Raw genomic sequence first — 20,224 nt, 5'->3', positions numbered from 1 at the left:
GTCGAGCCAGGCACCCTTGCTACTCCTGGTGACAGCGCACCTTCACGCCAATGTCTGGGAGAATCAAACTAAGTCGGGTGCAAAGCCTACAACCCATGAGCACCTCCACAGGGGCTACCCCAGTTACTGCATGTGTAGTGGTCCTGGACGAGAATAAAAACGTGTCCATTGAGCCCGAAGTCTGCTTCAGTCACATTTAACCGTCTGCCAAGCCATTTAATGCTGGATGGTATGGGGAAGTGCGGACATGTTGTACCCTGTTGATAAATGATATAATGATAATCGCTTATTGTCACAAGTAGGCTTCGAATGAAGTTACTGGGGAAAGCCCCTAGTCGCCACATTCCGGCGCCTGTTCGGGGAGGCCGGTATGGGAATTGAACCGTGCTGCTGGCCTGCCTTAGTATGCTTTCAAAGCCAGCGATTTAGCCCTGTGCTAAATCAGCCCCTACCTTCCATGAAAGCGGCAAATTATTCACGTGTGAAAGAGACCCCGTTAACTGTTACCAGCACTTCTGGGATTCCGTGGGTGGAAAAATAAATGCCCAATCGCTCAGTGGTCACCCGGGAGGTGATTGTCGTCATCTTGTGGACCTCCAGCCACTTGGACGAGAAACAGGGTCATCGAGATGCAAGGCCCAGCCTGGCCGGGGCCCCTGGAGCGTTGGCCCTCCTGCTGCCAGCGGTTATGATGAGATCAACGCCAACACGTCACACATAGGCTGATTCCAGACTCACAAACATCCTTAGCCATGATATGAACTTGGTGACGGACTCACCGGGGTCCTCTCTGCCATATTAAAATAATATCTTCGAACGATTATTGACAAGGTCCGGTTAAAATGTAGCACCACAAGTTCCACGAGTGTGTATCTGGCACCGCCGGGTACATAAGACTCCTCACTCCGAACGTGTGCGTCCCGCAGGCCGTCAACAGTGACAGTCTGACACTTGTGCTCTGTGGTGTTGGCTCGGAAGAATCCTTTCTGCGTACTGGTTCCAATCTTCAACACCGGCATCAAATGCATCTAATCACCCATCAGAAGCATGGTAATTGACTCCAACCTGGGGCCAGAAAATCGCAGAGGTGGCTCAGCCGAGTAGGTCACAGCGTCGACCGTAAACCAGTTTACTCCTCGTCGCCAGATTTAATAAATACACTTCCTGGTAGATTCCTACCAGGTCTCTTCCTGGCCGGTGCCTTACTGACCGACCTTTTATGCATCGCTGAATGGAGTTCCCGCGCTGAGAGGTGGGGGAGCTTGTAATCCGCGAGAACCACGGGGAAGATAATCCTTCCCACCCCGTAAGTCCTGTGCGAAATAAGACAGTTATGCTCTCCAATACATGCCCTCGCGTGCCGGAGCACGTTGGGAGGCACGGTAGCCCAGTGGTTAGCATTGTTGCTTCACAGCGCCAGGTTTGATTCCTGGCTTGGGTCACTGTCTGTGCGGAGTCTGCAGGTTCTCCCTGTGTCTGCGTGGGTTTCCTCCGGGTGCTCCGGTTTCCTCCCAAAGGTCCCGGAAGACGTGCTGTTAGGTGAATTGGACATTCTGAATTCTCCCTCTGTGACCCGAACAGGCACGGAATGTGGCGACTAGGGGATTTTCACAGTAACTTCATTGCAGTGTTAGTGTAAGCCTACTTGTGACAATAATAAAGATTGTTTTTTTTTAAAATCAGAGATATCCCCCCCCCATAGTAAAATCCATCTAATTCACAAATGTCCTTTAGGGAAGGAAATCTGCTGTCGTTACCCAGTCTGGATTATATGTGTCTCAGACCCATAGCAATGTGGTTGACTCTTAATTACCTCCTGAAATGCCCCCTGAAATGGCTGAGCAAACCACTCCACTGTATCAAAACTAATGCAAGAACAAGTAAAAGGGGGCAATAAATGCTGGCCTTGCCGACAAGTAAAGAACATTTTTAAGAAGGCACACTGCCTATTTCCATGAGCTACTTTAAAAACTGATTTACTGCACAGCAGCTTCTTTCGAGTACTAACTGATTCAACTTTAATACTAACCGATTCAACGGATTGGTTTCATTTGGTTTCTGTTAGTTATCTCTTTGTTCAGTTTAGTGTTTAGCCTAATGGGTGGAATTTTCCTGTTTTTTGCGGAGTGCTGGTTGAGGCGAGAAAGCCGACCTTGAGCATGCCAGCTGTACAACCCGCTTTTCTCACCAGATAATGCAGCACTCTGTTGAAATTGAAAGAAATTCTGCAGGCATGGCCCACACCATCGCGCTGGTGGGGCGAGGCTGCAAAAAGCCGGGAATCCTGAGATCGGGGCAAACTTCCTTCTTAATCGCGAGATAAGAAACAAGGAACTCCTCCCGCAACGTACACTGAGATTCCCCCACCACCATATGCACAAGGGGAACCCCCCAAACATCCACACGGATAAGGGGAACCCCGCCCAATGGAGCTCCCCAGAGGGCCCCCCTACTGACCGAGCATATGTCCCTTCGCCCCAGGGGCTATACTTACTCGTGCACCTATGGCAGGTTCCCTTGGTCTGGTTCACATTTGCAAAACCTGTTGTAAACCATGCCAGCGAGAGGGTAATTCCTAATGTGCAGGGACAGTGTTGCATACCGCCACAACCGGTCCACTGCAGACGCCATCTCCCTGGCCCTATACTCGTTCCTGACAACAAAGACTCCTACGTCAGACTCTTATTTATTGACTACACCTTCGCCTTCAACACCATAATCGCAGCCAAGCTCATATCAAAATTCCAAAACCTAGGACTTGGCTCCTCACTCTGCAACTGGATTCTTGACTTCCTGACCCATAGACCACAATCAGTAAGAATAAACAATAACACGTCCTCCACAATAGTCCTCAATACCGGGGCCCCGCAAGGCTGAGTACCTGGCCTTGTACCCTACTATACTCCCTATACACACACGACTGGGTGGCAAAATTTGGCTCAACTCCATCTGCAAGTTATCATAGGATCCCTACAGTGCAGAAGGAGGACATTCAGCACATCGAGTCTGCACCGGCCCTTGGAAAGAGCACCCTACTTAAGCCCACGCCTCCACCCTATTCCGGTAACCCCACCTAACCTTTTTGGACACTAAGAGGCAATTCACCATGGCCAATCCACCTAACCTGCACGTCTTTGGACTGTGGGAGGAAACCGGAGCACCCGGAGGAAACCCACGCAGACACAGGGGGGAAAGTGCAAACTCCACACAGACAGTGACCCGAGGTCAGAATCGAACCCGGGACCCTGGAGCTGTGAGGCAGCAGTGCTAACCTATGTGCCAAAAGACCAAAAGATATAGAAGCAGAATTAGGCCACTCGGCCCATCGAGTCTGCTCTGCCATTCAATCATGGCTAATATTTTTCTCATCCCCAATTTCCTGCCTTCTCCCCATAACCCCTGATCCCCTTATTGACCAAGAACCTATCTATCTCTGTCTTATAGACACTCAGTGATTTGGCCTCCACAGACTTCTGCGGCAAAGAGTTCCACAGATTCACCACCCTCTGGCTGAAGAAACTCCTCCTGTTTGGCCAAAGGTTTGTGACATACTGACTGCATCCTGGCTGAGATCCTCGGGGATTTGTTTGGCCAAAAGAAACCAAAGTTTGCTGATGACACGACCGTATGGGTCGTGTCTCGAACAACGACGAGTCCGAATACAGGCGGGAGATAGAGACCCTAGTGGAGTGGTGTAATGACAACAATCTCTTCCTCAACTTCAGCAAAACTAAGGAACTGATCATTGATTTCAGGAAGCAAAGTACTGTACACACCCCTGTCAGCATCAACGGGGCTGAGGTGGAGATGGTTGACAGCTTCAAATTCCTAGGTGTGCACATCACCAACAATCTGTCCTGGTCCGCCCACGTCGACGCTACGACCAAGAAAGCACAATAGCACCTATACTTTCTCAGGAAACGAAGGAAATTCGGCATGTCCACATTGACTCTGAACAACTTTTACAGATGCACCATAGAAAGCATCCTATCTGGCTGCACCACAGCCTGGTATGGCAACTGCTCGGCCAAAGACGACTGTAAGAAACTGCAGAGAGTCGTGAACACACCCAGTCCATCACGTGAACCCGCCTCCCATTCATTGACTCTGTCTACACCTCCCGCTGCTTTGGGAAAATGGGCAGCATAATCAAAGATCCCTCTCACCCGGATTATTCACTCTTCCAACCTCTTCCATCGGGCAGAAGATACAAAAGTCTGAGAACACGCACAAACAGACTCAAAAACAGCTTCTTCTCCGCTGTTACCAGACTCCTGAATGACCCTCTTATGGACTGAACAGATCTGTGCACACACCTTCTCTACTGAGTAGCACTACACTCCGTATGCTCCACCCGATGTCTGTGTCAATGTATTTATAGTGTGTATTTGTGCATGTCCTATGTTTTTTCATGTATGGAACTATCTGTCTGGGCTATACGCAGAAAAATACTTTTCACTGTACCTCGGCGCACGTGACAATAAATCAAATCAAAATCAAAAAAATCAATGTGGCGGGGAAGCCCTCCAATGAGATGTTCATTTATTGACTTTTCTGGGTGGATCCTCATTAGTCACTGGCGAGTGGCGGGATGTTCAGAGAATGAGATCTCCCTGATGAAATTCTCTGACTCACAATATTTTGGGTCCACATTACCGTTTGAACTCACAGCGAACGTGGGAGCAACTTCACGGTCATCATTACTATTAGTGATGACAGTATTGATTCATTTACTGGTTCATAACTGGTGGTTAGGTCTTTGCCATTGATTCTTATTTATTAGTTCCTATGTTTTCCAGGTAGCTTCTTAATCTACTACATAGTTAAATATCTCCACTTTGAGTAATCCTGAAGAAACATATCCTGTCCAAGTGTCTTGCCCTTTTCCGTCCTCAGCTCACACACGGTAATTCTGCAACAATTGACACTCAGTTTAACCACCTCAATGAAGTTAAAGCTTACCCTTTCGTACCAAGGTGGCCTGCTGAGGATTTTGTGGAAAAGCTTTATTCCAACTCCTTTTCATATCTTCCAACATGGTGATGAGTAAACCACATTTATTTTTGTCAGTGCCTCCTCTGTGGAGCTTAAATTCTCTTGCAGGTTGCCTTGTGTCATGTGAGTGTCTCTTTAAGAAATGGTTTTGTCTTATCACATGGCTTCAGTGATGTAATTGTGTTTGTGGAGCTGGGCTGTGGCTCTGTGAGTTTTACTTTCGCTTTGAGTTTTGGGACTGGTTTGAACTGCACAGGATGAAAGAAGTGTTTCTCTATCTTCATTTTAAAAGCTGTTTCCAGACTGCTTGGTAATTTAAAAGAGATAATTGCTTCCTGGAAGGAATTCAAACCTGCTGTTTGAAAAGGGGGACAGAGTATCAATAACAACAGTCTTATACAAGTGTGAGTGCCGTGTGCTGGGCAACGTCTTTGAAAAGGGGCTTTACTTGGATTTTGTTATTGAATTGGAACAGTTAAGAGTGAATTCATTAAGGGTTATACATAGATTACTGAAGCTGTTTGGGGTCTTTATGTTTGTAATTGATAAAAAAATTCTTGGTATGTGTGTATATACAAATGTTAACTAAGTTCTTAGAATACAGCTTGTTTCTTTGATTAAAAGCACCGAAGAAGTCAGTTGAATAACACCTGAAGGGAAGGCTCTTGTGCTTATCCGAGCCCAATTCAACACAAAATTTATAGGTCAGGTGAACTCCATAATATACTTTGGAGTTTTAAAACCCTGGCCCACAACACTTGTGATTTCTTGTGTTAGGAAGTATGGGACAAAGACGGGTTATATAGTTAGTTGGAAGGTCAGCCATGGTGTCAGAACAAGCTGAAGAGACTAAATGCCCACTCCTTACTCCTGTCCCAGGGCCCAAACTGGGGAATATTTCTTTTCCTAGCAGTCTGTATGAAAGGTGTTTGTATTTCAGTCACTGTGTAGAATCCCACATGAGCCATGAACCTTCTTCCTGAACTGTGTGCCTTTTTCCTGATCCAGATCTTCAGGAGAGAAGAAAACAACAGAGCAAAAGAACCTCAATGACGTGGGCTACCAGATACGTGTGTGAACAATCCACTGGGGTCCACGGGTGACCAATGCACCGCTCTCTTTGCAGAGACTTTAACGCACTCCGTGAGGGGGACCTTCCATGCACTGAACTGAACTCTCAGATTAAGAATGAAGGATGCCGTATTGTATTTCAAAGTAGGGTCAGCAGTATTAAATTAATTGTGACTTTTTACATTTTATTTCTATATATTTTCTCTAATATGTTTGAAGATAACTTGTTTCAGTTGAAAGGCTGCTTCAGTTGGGCTGAGAGCTGAAGGGTAATACTTTTGATAAGAAGTTATCCCATTTCTTTGGGAGTGGTTGAGAACCCCAGTTGGACAGTAGAGTTTATACATCAATGTTGTAATAGCCTCAGAATGGTGTAAATAAGTCCCGTTCAGTGATTTCTGAGCCATACTGACCAGGAAATCCCAAGTCTATGAGGATCTCAGCCAGGGATGCCACACTTCCCACAGCCCAGGGTGGGAAGAATCAGCTAGGACTTCAGATCGCTGTCCAGTGACCCCAGCATGTGGGTGTTGGGTGAGGATAGTGTTGAACTCTGTCCTTACAATCAAACAAAACCTGTCAACATTCATTGCGGAAGAATTCCACGTGGAGATTGACCACTGCAGCGAGATACCAGCAAGTGACCAATGCCTGTGAAACCTGTGTCACATGACTCCACCTACAACACATCACTACTCTCATAAGATTAAAATCTAGATGTGCCTCCACTGCCCTCCCTTCCCTGAAATCAGAAATTCCAGGTGTCCGTTGGTTTTCTGCAGGAACAATCAATACCTGGTTGAGAAGCAGTTGATGATCTTATTTCTCAGGTTCCTACACAACAGGGGTCCAAATTACATTGATCTTTCACAAGAGGGAGCCGGCTTTGTTAACCTGTCCAACTCCTAGTGGGAGGTAATCGCATATTCTTCTTCAGATATCGTAGCTTCGCTCCCAGGTTGTCAGAAATCGTCACAATGGCATGCAATGAATATTCAGTGATTTGGGGGGGGGGGGGCAAGAGTCACGGCGGGAGGGCTTGCTAATTAGATGTTAATTAATTTCAATGAGGTTGGGTGGGGAGTGGGATTTTTAGTTAAATTTCACAGGCCCCAATACATCTATATTCTATTCTTTCACTGGACAGCACCCCCCCCCCCAAATCACTGAATATTCATTGCACGCCATTGCGACGATTTCTGACAGCTGTATAAAAGTGAGAACATGGGGCAACCTCACCCCCAAAGGGGATATCGGATGTGAGTGCTCAGATCACCATCACCTCTCCAGAGTGTAAATTGGTGAGGGGGCACTGGAGAGGGTGCAGGGGACCTAGATAAGTGAAACGCGGGTCTTTGGGGGAGGGTTGAGTCTCAGGGTTGAGGGTGGAGGGCTCGCTCCCACGTCTTTGCAACTCTTCATTGCTGTGGCCCTCTAGGTCTCGAGGGTCAGGGGGCTGATGCACAGGCAGCGCTTCTCAGGTCACCTTTACTGGACTGGTGGTGATATCTCTGAGGGGGGATCGTCCTTTTGAGTGGCAGCTGGAAGTGGTTGGGAGCGGGTGAAATTAAAGGGTTAGCACCGGGGGTGAATGTGAGGTCCCTGGGTGAGGTCCTGTGAAATTCCAGGCTGCATTGGCAGAGTGGGGAACACTGACAAGGGAAGTTTAATAGCGACATGAGGGCAGAAGACCCTCACGCAGTGGGGAGGGCAAGGAGTCAGAATGACCCACCTGCCCCCAGGCTACAAAGTGTATCCCCATCGCACACCTGTCTGGAAGGGCAAAGTCACTGCTTAGGGAGGCCAGGCGATAATTTAATCCACAAACCATGAGAGCTGGAGGATGGGGATGTCATCTAAGGATGATGGTCACTGCAAATGTCTGTCTGAACATGAATCCGGTGTGCCTCGCCTGCCACAGGGGGAAGCCATTAGCCTAGCTCGCTCTCTGACCTTTCCCCGACAAGTCGATTTTGCAAATTAGTCAGTCTTGTAATGAATGAGTGTGCCATTGATTGTAGTTAACCCTTTGGGAGCTGAGCCCCAAGCATTGAGCTCCAAGGCTTAACTCACCTCTACATAACAGAGAGGTGTCACAGATGTTGCCCCGAATGCAAGGTCGGAGGGTAACAATGCTCATTAGCCACCCCATTCAGGGCAGCGTCGCTAACTCTCGGGAGCATGGAACACAGGTCAATTGAACGCAGTCGACTGTCCTCAGTCCTTATCCTGATCCACTGAGGATGTCAAGGGTCGAGGCGTTTCTGTCAGGTGGAGTTGAAAGAGGCAATTGAGGAGATATGACGGCTTTGTCATAGGGGAGGGAGCGACCTCACTGGATAGGCGCTCACATAGGGGGATGTGCACGGGTGGATGTCCCACATACCGAGAGGGTTGTGGATCAGCACGTTGTCTGGACTCCTCATCATTCACGTTTCTGTTCTCTTCCTTTCAGTTTATGGTTCTAGAGAATCATGGAGCTGGTGGAGCTGGCAGCTCTGAGAGCTGTGGAGCAGCAGCAGCAGCATTGACATGCGGCTGCATGTGGGGAAGACCAAATCCTTGGAAAGAACATAGAACATTACAGCGCAGTACAGGCCCTTCGGCCCTCGATGTTGCGCCGACCTGTGAAACCACTCTAAAGCCCATCTACACTATTCCCTTATCGTCCATCACCATCCGAGGAAAAAGGCTCTCACTGTCCATCCTATCCAATCCTCTGATCATCTTGTATGCCTCAATTAAGTCACCTCTTGACCTTCTTCTCTCTAACGAAAACCGCCTCAAGTCCCTCAGCCTTCCCTCATAAGATCTTCCCTCCATACCAGGCAACATTCTGGTAAATCTCCTCTGCACCCTTTCCAATGCTTCCACATCCTTCCTATAATGCAGCGACCAGAATTGCACGCAATACTCCAAATGCGGCCGCACCAGAGTTTTGTACAGCTGCAACATGACCACATTGCTCCGGAACTCAATCCCTCTACCAATGAAAGCTAACACACCGTACGCCTTCTTAACAACCCTCTCAACCTGGGTGGCAACTTTCAGGGATATATGTACATGGACAGCGAGATCTCTCTGCTCATCCACACTACCAAGAATCTTACCATTAGCCCAGTACTCTGTCTTCCTGTTATTCCTTCCAAAATGAATCACCTCACACTTTTCTGCATTAAACCCTATTTGCCACCTCTCAGCCCAGCGCTGCAGCTTATCTATGTCCCTCTGTAACTTGTAACATCCTTCCGCACTGTCCACAACTCCACCGACTTTCGTGTCATCTGCAAATTTACTCCTTCTACACCGCCCTCCAGGTCATTTATAAAAATGACAAAGAGCAGTGGCCCCAAAACAGATCCTTGTGGTACACCACTAGTAACTGGATTCCAGTCTGAACATTTCCCACCAACCACTATCCTTTGTCTTCTTCCAGCCAGCCAATTTCTGATCCAAACTGCTAAATCACCCTGAAACCCATGCCTCCGTATTTTCTGCAGTAGCCTACCGTGGGGAACCTTATCAAACGCTTTACTGAAATCCATATACACCACATCAACTGCTTTACCCTCATCCACCTGTTTAGTCACCTTCTCAAAGAACTCAATAAGGTTTGTGAGGCACGACCTACCCTTCACAAAACCGTGTTGACTATCTCTAATCAAATTATTCCTTTCCAGATGATTATACATCCTATCTCTTATAAACCTTTCCAAGACTTTGCCCACAAAAGAAGTAAGGCTCACTGGTCTATAGTTACCGGGGTTGTCTCTACTCCCCTTCTTGAACAAGGGGACAACATTTGCTGTCCTCCAGTCTTCTGGCACTATTCCTGTAGACAAAGATGACTTAAAGATCAAAGCCAAAGGCTCAGCAATCTCCTCCCTAGCTTCCCAGAGAATCCTAGGATAAATCCCATCTGGCCCAGGGGACTTATCTATTTTCACACTTTCCAGAATTGCTAACACCTCCTCCTTATGAACCTCAAGCCCTTAAAGTCTAGTAGCCTGAATCTCAGTATTCTCCTCGACAACATTGTCTTTTTCCTGTGTGAATACTGACGAAAAATATTCATTTAGCACCTCTCCTATCTCCTCGGACTCCACGCACAATTTCCCACTACTGTCCTTGACTGGCCCTTCTTTTACCCGAGTCATTCTTTTATTCCTGACATATCTATAGAAAGCTTTAGGGTTATCCTTGATCCTACCTGCCAAAGACTTCTCATGTCCCCTCCTGGCTCGTCTTAGCTCGCCCTTTAGGTCCTTCCTAGCTAACTTGTAACTCTCGAGTGCCCTAACTGAACCTTCATGTCTCATCTTTACATAAGCCTCCTTCTTCCTCTTGACAAGTGTTTCGACTGCTTTAGTAAACCACGGTTCCTTGCTCGACCACTTCCTCCCTGCCTGACAGGGACATACCTATCAAGGACACGCAGTAGCTGTTCCTTGAACAAGCTCCACATTCCCATTGTGCCCATCCCCTGCAGTTTTCCTCTCCATCCGAGGCATCCTAAGTCTTGCCTCATCGCATCATAATTGCCTATCCCCCAGATATAACTCTTGCCCTGCGGTATATATCTATCCCTTTCCATCACTAAAGTAAACGGAATCGAATTGTGGTCACTATCACCAAAGTGCTCACTTACCTCCAAATCTATCACCTGTCCTGGTTCATTACCTAGTACCAAATCCAATATGGCCTCGCCTCTCGTTGGCCTATCTACATACTGTGTCAGGAAACCCTCCTGCACACCTTAGACAAAAACGGACCCATCTAAAGTATTCGAACTATAGCATTTCCAGTCAATATTTGGAAAGTTAAAGTCCCCCATAACAACTACACTGTTGCTTTTGCTCCGATCCCGAATCATCTTTGCAATCCTTTCCTCTACATCTCTGGAACTTTTCGGAGGCCTATAGAAAACTCCTAATAGGGTGACCTCTCCTTTCCTGTTTCTAACCTCAGCCCATACTACCTCAGTCGATGAGTCCTCATCAAATGTCCTTTCTGCCACCGTAATACTGTCCTTGACTAACAATGCCACCCGTCCCCCTCTTTTACAACCTTTCCTGAGCTTACTGAAATATCTAAACCCCGGCAACTGGAACAACCATTCCTGTCCCTGCTCTATCCATATCTCCGAAATGGCCACAACATCGAAGTCCCAGGTACCAACCCATGCCACAAGTTCACCCACCTTATTCCGGATGCTCCTGGCATTGAAGAAGACACACTTCAAACCACCTTCCTGCCTGCCGGTACACTCCTGCAACTTTCAAACCGTACTCATGACCTCACTACTCTCGACCTCCTGTATACTGGAGCTACAATTCAGGTTCCCAATCCCCTGCTGAACTAGTTTAAACCCTCCCGAATAGCATTAGCAAATTCCCCCCCCCCCCCCCCCCCCCCCCCCCCCCCAGGATATTGGTATCCCTCTGGTCCAGGTGTAGACCATCCCGTTTGTAGAGGTCCCACCGACCCCAGAATGAGCCCCAATTATCCAGAAATCTGAAACCCTCCCTCCTGCACCATCCCTGTAGCCACGTGTTCAACTCCTCTCTCTCCCTATTCCTCGTCTCGCTAGCACGTGGCACGGGTAACAACCCAAAGAAAATAACTCTGTTTGTCCTAGATCTAAGTTTCCACCCTAGCTCTCTGAATTCCTGCCTTACATCCCTATCCTTTTTCCTACTATGTCATTGGTACCTATGTGGACCACGACTTGGGGCTGCTCCACCTCCCCCTTAAGGATCCCGAAAACACGATCCGAGACATCACGGACTCTGGCACCTGGGAGGCAACACACCAACCGCGAGTCTCTCTCATTCCCACAGAATCTCCTATCTATCCCCCTAACTATGGAGTCTCCAATGACTAATGCTCTACTCCTCTTCCCCACTTCCCTTCTGTGCAACAGGGACAGACTCTGTACCAGAGACCTGTACCCCATGGCTTACCCCTGGTAAGTCCCCCCCTCCCCCCAACATTATCCAAAGTGGTATACTTGTTACTAAGGGGAGTGACCACAGGGGATCCCTGTACTGACTGCTTCCTCCCAGCCCCTCTCACCATCACCCATCTAACTTTATTCTTCGGAGTAACTACATCCCTGAAGCTTCTATCTATGACCACTTCTGCCTCCCAAATTATCCGAAGTTCATCCAGCTCCAGCTCCAGTTCCCTAACGCGGTTTCTGAGGAGCTGGAGATGGGTGCACTTCCCACAGATGACATCAGCAGGGACACTGACGGCGTCCCTCACCTCAAACATTCTGCAGGAGGAACATTGCTCTACCTTCCCTGCCATCCCCTCTAGATAAAAAAAGAAAAAGAAAGAAAGAGCTTACCTGTTATTCACTCTACCCCTCAGGTTAAAGGAGGTGGAAGGGTAGGGAACACTACAAGTGTAGTGTCTAGGGTTTAGAAACTGCCCAACTTAAATACAGGTAAAAATAAAACACTTAACCAGCAACCACGGCGCCCCACACGAAAACAGCAATCAGCTGTTATTGGCCTGCGCAAACAATCTAAATCTTTACTACTTACCCAGCAGTCACTCTGTCCTCACTCCGACCGGATTCAGCTGGAAACTCCCTACAGTAATTTTTAAAAAAAAATTTACTCCCCTTCTCAGCAAGCACTCAGTGAGCAACCTCTGCGCCCCGCACGATAACACCTGAAGGAAAATAAAAGAAAATCTACTTACCAGTCACCAGCCAATCCCTTACCTGCAGGCTGTGACATCACGGTTCAACCTCTTTCTACTTCTACTCCGCTGTACTGCCCTCTGCTGGATGCTTGTCTTTACTTGAACAGCTAGGGTCTCTTGCACAGATATACCTTCAAGTTAGGGTGACCACAACGCACGTATGCAAATTTCCCCCGTAACAGCCAATCAGCAGCTCCGCTCTACTACCCTCTGCTGGATGCTTGTCGTCACTTGAACAGCTAGGGTCTCTTGCACAGGTACCCCTTCAGGTTAGGGTGACCACAACGCACGTATGCAAATTTCCCCCGCAACAGCCAATCAGCAGCTCCGTTCTACTGCCATCTGCTGGATCTAAGTGCAAGTGTAAAGTCACCATAATCCTAGATGACCATAGGCTGCTTTTCCCTTTGAAGGGCAGAGCTGACTGGTGGTGATTTAACCTGAGGATCACCACACCTCAAGTGGGGGGTAACATTGAGAGGTCTGGGCCTTCATGAATAACTTCAGCCGGTACGGGAATCCATGTTGCTGGATTTGCTCTGCATCACAAACCAACTGTCTAGCCCACTGAGCTAAACCAGCCCCGGGGGAGGCAGGGCTGTCTGATCTACTGGATGCAAGGCCACAGATGCAGAAGGCTCTGAGGAGACACTATTGACCAGGGGTCGACAGTCTGAGAGCTTCCTATCTCCAAATGTGACGAGTGCAGTGTCAGAGAAGGCGGTGTCTGCCTGGGAGGATAGTGGACCACCTGTGCCAGGTGATGCAAAAGTTGGCACCACATGGACTACGAGATCACCCATTGCCTGTGGCCCTGAAAGTCACAGTCGCTCTGAATTTTGTGCCAGCTGCTTGTTTCAGACGTGCACAGGTGACGTTTGTGGCATCTCCCAGTCTGCCTCACAAGTTCATATGGAAGGTGACAGATGCGCTATTTGTGAAGGCTCATACCAGGACCAGGCAAGCCAGGATGCCAGAGTGGTGGGCTTTGCCTGGATAGCAGGCATGATGCAGGGTGTCATCACCTGCACCCACATCGCTCTGCATTCCCCATGGTGCAGGGTGTCATCGCCTTCCATCGCCTTCACCCATATCGCTCTGCATTCCCCATGGTGCAGGGTGTCATCGCCTTCACCCACATCGCTCTGCATTCCCCATGGTGCAGGGTGCCATCGCCTTCACCCACATCGCTCTGCATTCCCCATGGTGCAGGGTGTCATCGCCTTCACCCACATCGCTCTGCATTCCCCATGGTGCAGGGTGTCATCACCTGCACCCACATTGCTCTGCATTCCCCATGGTGCAGGGTGTCATCGCCTTCACCCACATTGCTCTGCATTCCCCATGGTGCAGGGTGTCATCGCCTTCACCCACATCGCTCTGCATTCCCCATGGTGCAGGGTGTCATCGCCTTCACCCACATCGCTCTGCATTCCCCATGGTGCAGGGTGTCATCACCTGCATCCACATCGCTCTGCATTCCCCATGGTGCAGGGTGTCATCGCCTTCACCCACATCGCTCTGCATTCCCCATGGTGCAGGGTGTCATCGCCTTCACCCACATCGCTCTGCATTCCCCATGGTGCAGGGTGTCATCGCCTTCACCCACATCGCTCTGCATTCCCCATGATGCAGGGTGTCATCGCCTTCACCCACATCGCTCTACATTCCCCATGGTGGCATGGGGTGTCATCACCTGCACCCAGGTAGCTCTGCATTCCCCATGGTGCAGGGTATCATCGCCTTCACCCACATCGCTCTGCATTCCCCTTGGCGGCATGTGGTGTCATCACCTGCACCCAGGTAGCTCTGCATTCCCCATGGTTCAGGGTGTCATTGCCTTCACCCACATCGCTCTGCATTCCCCATGGTGCAGGGTGTCATCACCTGCACCCAGGTAGCTCTGCATTCCCCATGGTTCAGGGTGTCATTGCCTTCACCCACATCGCTCTGCATTCCCCATGGCGGCATGTGGTGTCATCACCTGCACCCAGGTAGCTCTGCATTCCCCATGGTTCAGGGTGTCATTGCCTTCACCCACATCGCTCTGCATTCCCCTTGGTGGCATGTGGTGTCATCACCTGCACCCAGGTAGCTCTGCATTCCCCATGGTCCCATGGTGTAGGGTGTCATCATCTGCACCCACAATGCTCTGCATTCCCCATGGTGGCATGTGGTGTCATTTACAAACCACAAAGGATTCCACTCCCTCACGGTTCAGATTGTCTGTGACCACGCCATGCAGGTGTGTGCGTGTTTCCTGGGGAGCGTCCATGACAGCTACATCTTGGGGCACTCACAGATTCCGGCCATTTTCAAGGGAGATGGGTGGCTGGCGGGATGGCTCCTTGGGGACAAAGTTTACCCACTCAGGAGGTGTCTGATGACGCCGATGCAGAGGCCTCGCACACCCGCTGGGATCTGTACAACAAGGTTTATGGGTCCACGCATTTACTGGTCAAGTAGGCGATGGGCCTGCTCAAGATGCGGTTCCAGTGCCTGGACAGGTCAGGGGGAGCCCTCCAGTACAAATCCCTGAGGGTGTCTCGCATCATTGTGCAGAGCGCAGCACATCACTACCTTTTAAAAACAAATTTAGAATAGCCAAAACTTTTTTTCCAACTAAGGGGCAATTTAGCGTGGCGAATCCACCTACCCTGCGGCACATTAGCACAGTGGTATGGGCAGCTCGGTAGCACAGTGGTTGGGCAGCTCGGTAGCACAGTGGTATGGGCAGCTCGGTAGCACAGTGGTTGGGCAGCTCGGTAGCACAGTGGTATGGGCAGCTCGGTAGCACAGTGGTATGGGTGACTCGGTAGCACAGTGGTATGGGCAGCTCGGTAGCACAGTGGGATGGGCAGCTCGGTAGCACAGTGGTATGGGCAGCTCGGTAGCACAGTGGGATGGGCAGCTCGGTAGCACAGTGGTATGGGCAGCTCGGTAGCACAGTGGTATGAGTGGCTCGGTAGCACAGTGGTATGGGCAGCTCGGTAGCACAGTGGTATGGGCAGCTCGGTAGCACAGTGGTATGGGCAGCTCGGTAGCACAGTGGTATGAGTGGCTCGGTAGCACAGTGGTATGAGCGGCTCGGTAGCACAGTGGTATGAGTGGCTCGGTAGCACAGTGGTATGAGCGGCTCGGTAGCACAGTGGTATGGGCAGCTCGGTAGCACAGTGGTATGGGCAGCTCGGTAGCACAGTGGTATGGGCAGCTCGGTAGCACAGTGGTATGGGTGGCTCGGTAGCCCAGTGGTATGAGTGGCTCGGTAGCACAGTGGTATGAGTGGCTCGGTAGCACAGTGGGATGGGCAGCTCGATAGCACAGTGGTATGGGCAGCTCGGTAGCACAGTGGTATGGGCAGCTCGGTAGCACAGTGGTATGAGTGGCTCGGTTGCACAGTGGTATGAGTGGCTCGGTAGCACAGTGGTATGGGTGGCTCGGTAGCACAGTGGGATGGGCAGCTCGATAGCACAGTGGTATGGGCAGCTCGGTAGCACAGTGGTATGGGCAGCTCGGTAGCACAGTGGTATGGGTGGCTCGGTAGCACAGTGGTATGGGTGGCTCGGTAGCACAGTGGTATAGGCAGCTCGGTAGCACAGTGGTATGGGCAGCTCGGTAGCACAGTGGTATGGGCAGCTCGGTAGCACAGTGGTATGGGCAGCTCGGTAGCACAGTGGTATGAGTGGCTCGGTTGCACAGTGGTATGAGTGGCTCGGTAGCACAGTGGTATGGGTGGCTCGGTAGCACAGTGGTATAGGCAGCTCGGTAGCACAGTGGTATGGGCAGCTCGGTAGCACAGTGGTATGGGCAGCTCGGTAGCACAGTGGTATAGGCAGCTCGGTATCACAGTGATATGGGCAGCTCGGTAGCACAGTGGTATGAGCAGCTCGGTAGCACAGTTGTATGGGTGGCTCGGTAGCACAGTGGTATGGGCAGCTCGGTAGCACAGTGGTATGGGCAGCTCGGTAGCACAGTGGTATGGGTGGCTCGGTAGCCCAGTGGTATGAGTGGCTCGGTAGCACAGTGGTATAAGCGGCTCGGTAGCACAGTGGTATGGGCAGCTCGGTAGCACAGTGGTATGGGCAGCTCGGTAGCACAGTGGTATGAGTGGCTCGGTAGCACAGTGGTATGAGTGGCTCGGTAGCACAGTGGTATGGGCAGCTCGGTAGCACAGTGGTATGGGCAGCTCAGTAGCACAGTGGTATGAGTGGCTCGGTAGCACAGTGGTATAGGCAGCTCGGTAGCACAGTGGCATGGGCAGCTCGGTAGCACAGTGGTATGGGCAGCTCGGTAGCACAGTGGTATGGGCAGCTCGGTAGCACAGTGGTATGTGCAGCTCGGTAGCACAGTGGTATGGGCAGCTCGGTAGCACAGTGGTATGGGTGGCTCGGTAGCACAGTGGTATGGGCAGCTCGGTAGCACAGTGGTATAAGCGGCTCGGTAGCACAGTGGTATGGGCAGCTCGGTAGCACAGTGGTATGGGCAGCTCGGTTGCACAGTGGTATGAGTGGCTCGGTAGCACAGTGGTATGGGCAGCTCCGTAGCACAGTGGTATGAGTGGCTCGGTAGCACAGTGGTATGGGCAGCTCAGTAGCACAGTGGTATGAGCAGCTCGGTAGCACAGTGGTATGGGTGACTCGGTAGCACAGTGGTATGAGCAGCTCGGTAGCACAGTGGGATGGGCAACTCGGTAGCACAGTGGTATGGGCAGCTCAGTAGCACAGTGGTATGAGCAGCTCGGTAGCACAGTGGTATGGGTGACTCGGTAGCACAGTGGTATGGGCAGCTCGGTAGCACAGTGGTATGGGTGGCTCGGTAGCACAGTGGTATGGGCAGCTCGGTAGCACAGTGGTATGGGCAGCTCGGTAGCACAGTGGTATGGGCAGCTCGGTAGCACAGTGGTATGGGCAGCTCGGTAGCACAGTGGTATGAGTGGCTCGGTAGCACAGTGGTATGAGTGGCACAGTAGCACAGTGGTATGGGCAGCTCGATAGCACAGTGGTATGAGCAGCTCGGTAGCACAGTGGTATGAGTGGCTCGGTAGCACAGTGGTATGAGTGGCACAGTAGCACGGTGGTATGGGCAGCTCGATAGCACAGTGGTATGAGCAGCTCGGTAGCACAGTGGTATGAGTGGCACAGTAGCACAGTGGTATGGGCAGCTCGGTAGCACAGTGGTATGAGTGGCTCGGTAGCACAGTGGTATGAGCAGCTCGGTAGCCCAGTGGTATGAGTGGCTCGGTAGCACAGTGGTATGAGTGGCACAGTAGCACGGTGGTATGGGCAGCTCGGTAGCACAGTGGTATGAGCAGCTCGGTAGCCCAGTGGTATGAGTGGCTCAGTAGCACAGTGGTATGAGTGGCACAGTAGCACAGTGGTATGGGCAGCTCGGTAGCACAGTGGTATGGGCAGCTCGGTAGCACAGTGGTATGAGCGGCTCGGTAGCACAGTGGTATGAGCGGCTCGGTAGCACAGTGGTATGAGTGGCTCGGTAGCACAGTGGTATGAGTGGCACAGTAGCACAGTGGTATGGGCAGCTCAGTAGCACAGTGGTATGAGCAGCTCGGTAGCACAGTGGTATGGGCAGCTCGGTAGCACAGTGGTATGAGCGGCTCGGTAGCACAGTGGTATGGGCAGCTCGGTAGCACAGTGATATGGGCAGCTCGGTAGCACAGTGGTATGGGCAGCTCGGTAGCACAGTGGTATGGGTGACTCGGTATCACAGTGGTATGGGTGACTCGGTATCACAGTGGTATGGGCAGCTCGGTAGCACAGTGGTATGAGCAGCTCGGTAGCACAGTGGTATGGGTGGCTCGGTAGCACAGTGGTATGGGCAGCTCGGTATCACAGTGGTATGGGTGACTCGGTAGCACAGTGGTATGGGCAGCTCGGTAGCACAGTGGTATGGGCAGCTCGGTAGCACAGTGGTATGGGCAGCTCGGTAGCACAGTGGTATGGGCAGCTCGGTAGCACAGTGGTATGGGCAGCTCGGTAGCACAGTGGTATGGGCAGCTCGATAGCACAGTGGTATGAGCAGCTCGGTAGCACAGTGGTATGGGCAGCTCGGTAGCACAGTGGTATGAGCAGCTCGGTAGCACAGTGGTATGGGCAGCTCGGTAGCACAGTGGTATGGGCAGCTCGGTAGCACAGTGGTATGAGTGGCTCGGTAGCACAGTGGTATGAGCAGCTCGGTAGCACAGTGGTATGAATGGCACAGTAGCACAGTGGTATGGGCAGCTCGGTAGCACAGTGGTATGAGCGGCTCGGTAGCACAGTGGTATGGGTGGCTCGGTAGCTCAGTGGTATGGGCAGCTCGGTAGCACAGTGGTATGGGCAGCTCGATAGCACAGTGGTATGAGCGGCTCGGTAGCACAGTGGTATGGGTGGCTCGGTAGCACAGTGGTATGGGCAGCTCGGTAGCACAGTGGTATGGGCAGCTCGGTAGCACAGTGGGATGGGCAGCTCGGTAGCACAGTGGTATGGGCAGCTCGGTAGCACAGTGGTATGGGCAGCTCGGTAGCACAGTGGTATGAGTGGCTCGGTAGCACAGTGGTATAGGCAGCTCGGTAGCACAGTGGTATGAGCGGCTTGGTAGCACAGTGGTATGGGTGGCTCGGTATCACAGTGGTATGAGCAGCTCGGTAGCACAGTGGTATGAGCAGCTCGGTAGCACAGTGGTATGAGTGGCACAGTAGCACAGTTGTATGGGTGGCTCGGTATCACAGTGATATGCACAGTTGCTTCACAGCTCCAGATCCTAGGTTCAATTCCCGGCTTGGGCCACTGTCTGTGTGGAGTCTGCATGTTCTCCCCGTGTCTGCGTGGGTTTCCTCCGGGTGCTCCAGTTTCCTCCCACAGTCCAAAGATGTGCAGGTTAGGTAGATTGGCCATGCTAAATTGCCCTTAGTGTCCAAAAAGGTTGGGTGGAGTTACTGGGTTACGCGGATAGGGTGGAGGGGTGGACTTAGGTAGGTGCTCTTTCCAAGGGCAGGTGCAGACTCGGTGGGACGAATGGCCTCCTTCTGCACTGTAAATTCTATGATTTTAGGAATTTGGAAATGTTGGGCTCAGCAATCCCACAGGTTTTTAAATCGGTAAACCCCCTTATCCACATTGTTGCAATTCTCCCTCCAGAAAATCATCTCTTTTAAACCCATTCCTTGTTGTCTGGGAATGCTCGACAAGACAGAGAATGCTTTACCCTCAAACCAAACCAGTCTGATGTCCTCTTTCCACTCAGTTTGACTCTAGTCTCAAGAAAGTCCTTTGAGGGTGAAGAGCTGGATAGCTTGAATGATGTAATTCATGATTTATGACACACTATTGAGAACTCTGTGCTCTGTCTGTGTATTAAAATAAAAGAAGCAAGGGGCGGCACGGTGGCGCAATGGTTAGCACGGCTGCCACACGGCGCCGAGGACCAGGTTCGATCGCGGCCCTGGGTC

At 50.8% G+C, this 20,224-nt stretch overlaps 1 protein-coding gene across 2 annotated transcripts in view; it reads left to right on the top strand.

Moving 5' to 3' along the window:
- The window catches only part of vash1 (vasohibin 1), a 95,072-nt gene extending 75,233 nt beyond the window's left edge, over window positions 1-19,839 (top strand). For both annotated transcript variants that reach the window (XM_072494422.1, XM_072494415.1), the window contains one exon: window positions 6,004-19,839. In XM_072494422.1, coding sequence (XP_072350523.1) covers window positions 6,004-6,073 — 70 coding nt within the window. In that variant the 3' untranslated portion in view covers window positions 6,074-19,839. The remainder of the gene's footprint in view (window positions 1-6,003) is intronic.
- The last annotated feature ends 385 nt before the right edge of the window (window positions 19,840-20,224 follow it).

The sequence above is a fragment of the Scyliorhinus torazame genome, chromosome 2, assembly GCF_047496885.1.
Source record: "Scyliorhinus torazame isolate Kashiwa2021f chromosome 2, sScyTor2.1, whole genome shotgun sequence".
NCBI lineage: Eukaryota > Metazoa > Chordata > Chondrichthyes > Carcharhiniformes > Scyliorhinidae > Scyliorhinus > Scyliorhinus torazame.
The sequence above is the reverse complement of the archived record's forward strand: the minus strand, read 5'-3'. Positions and strand labels throughout refer to the sequence as shown.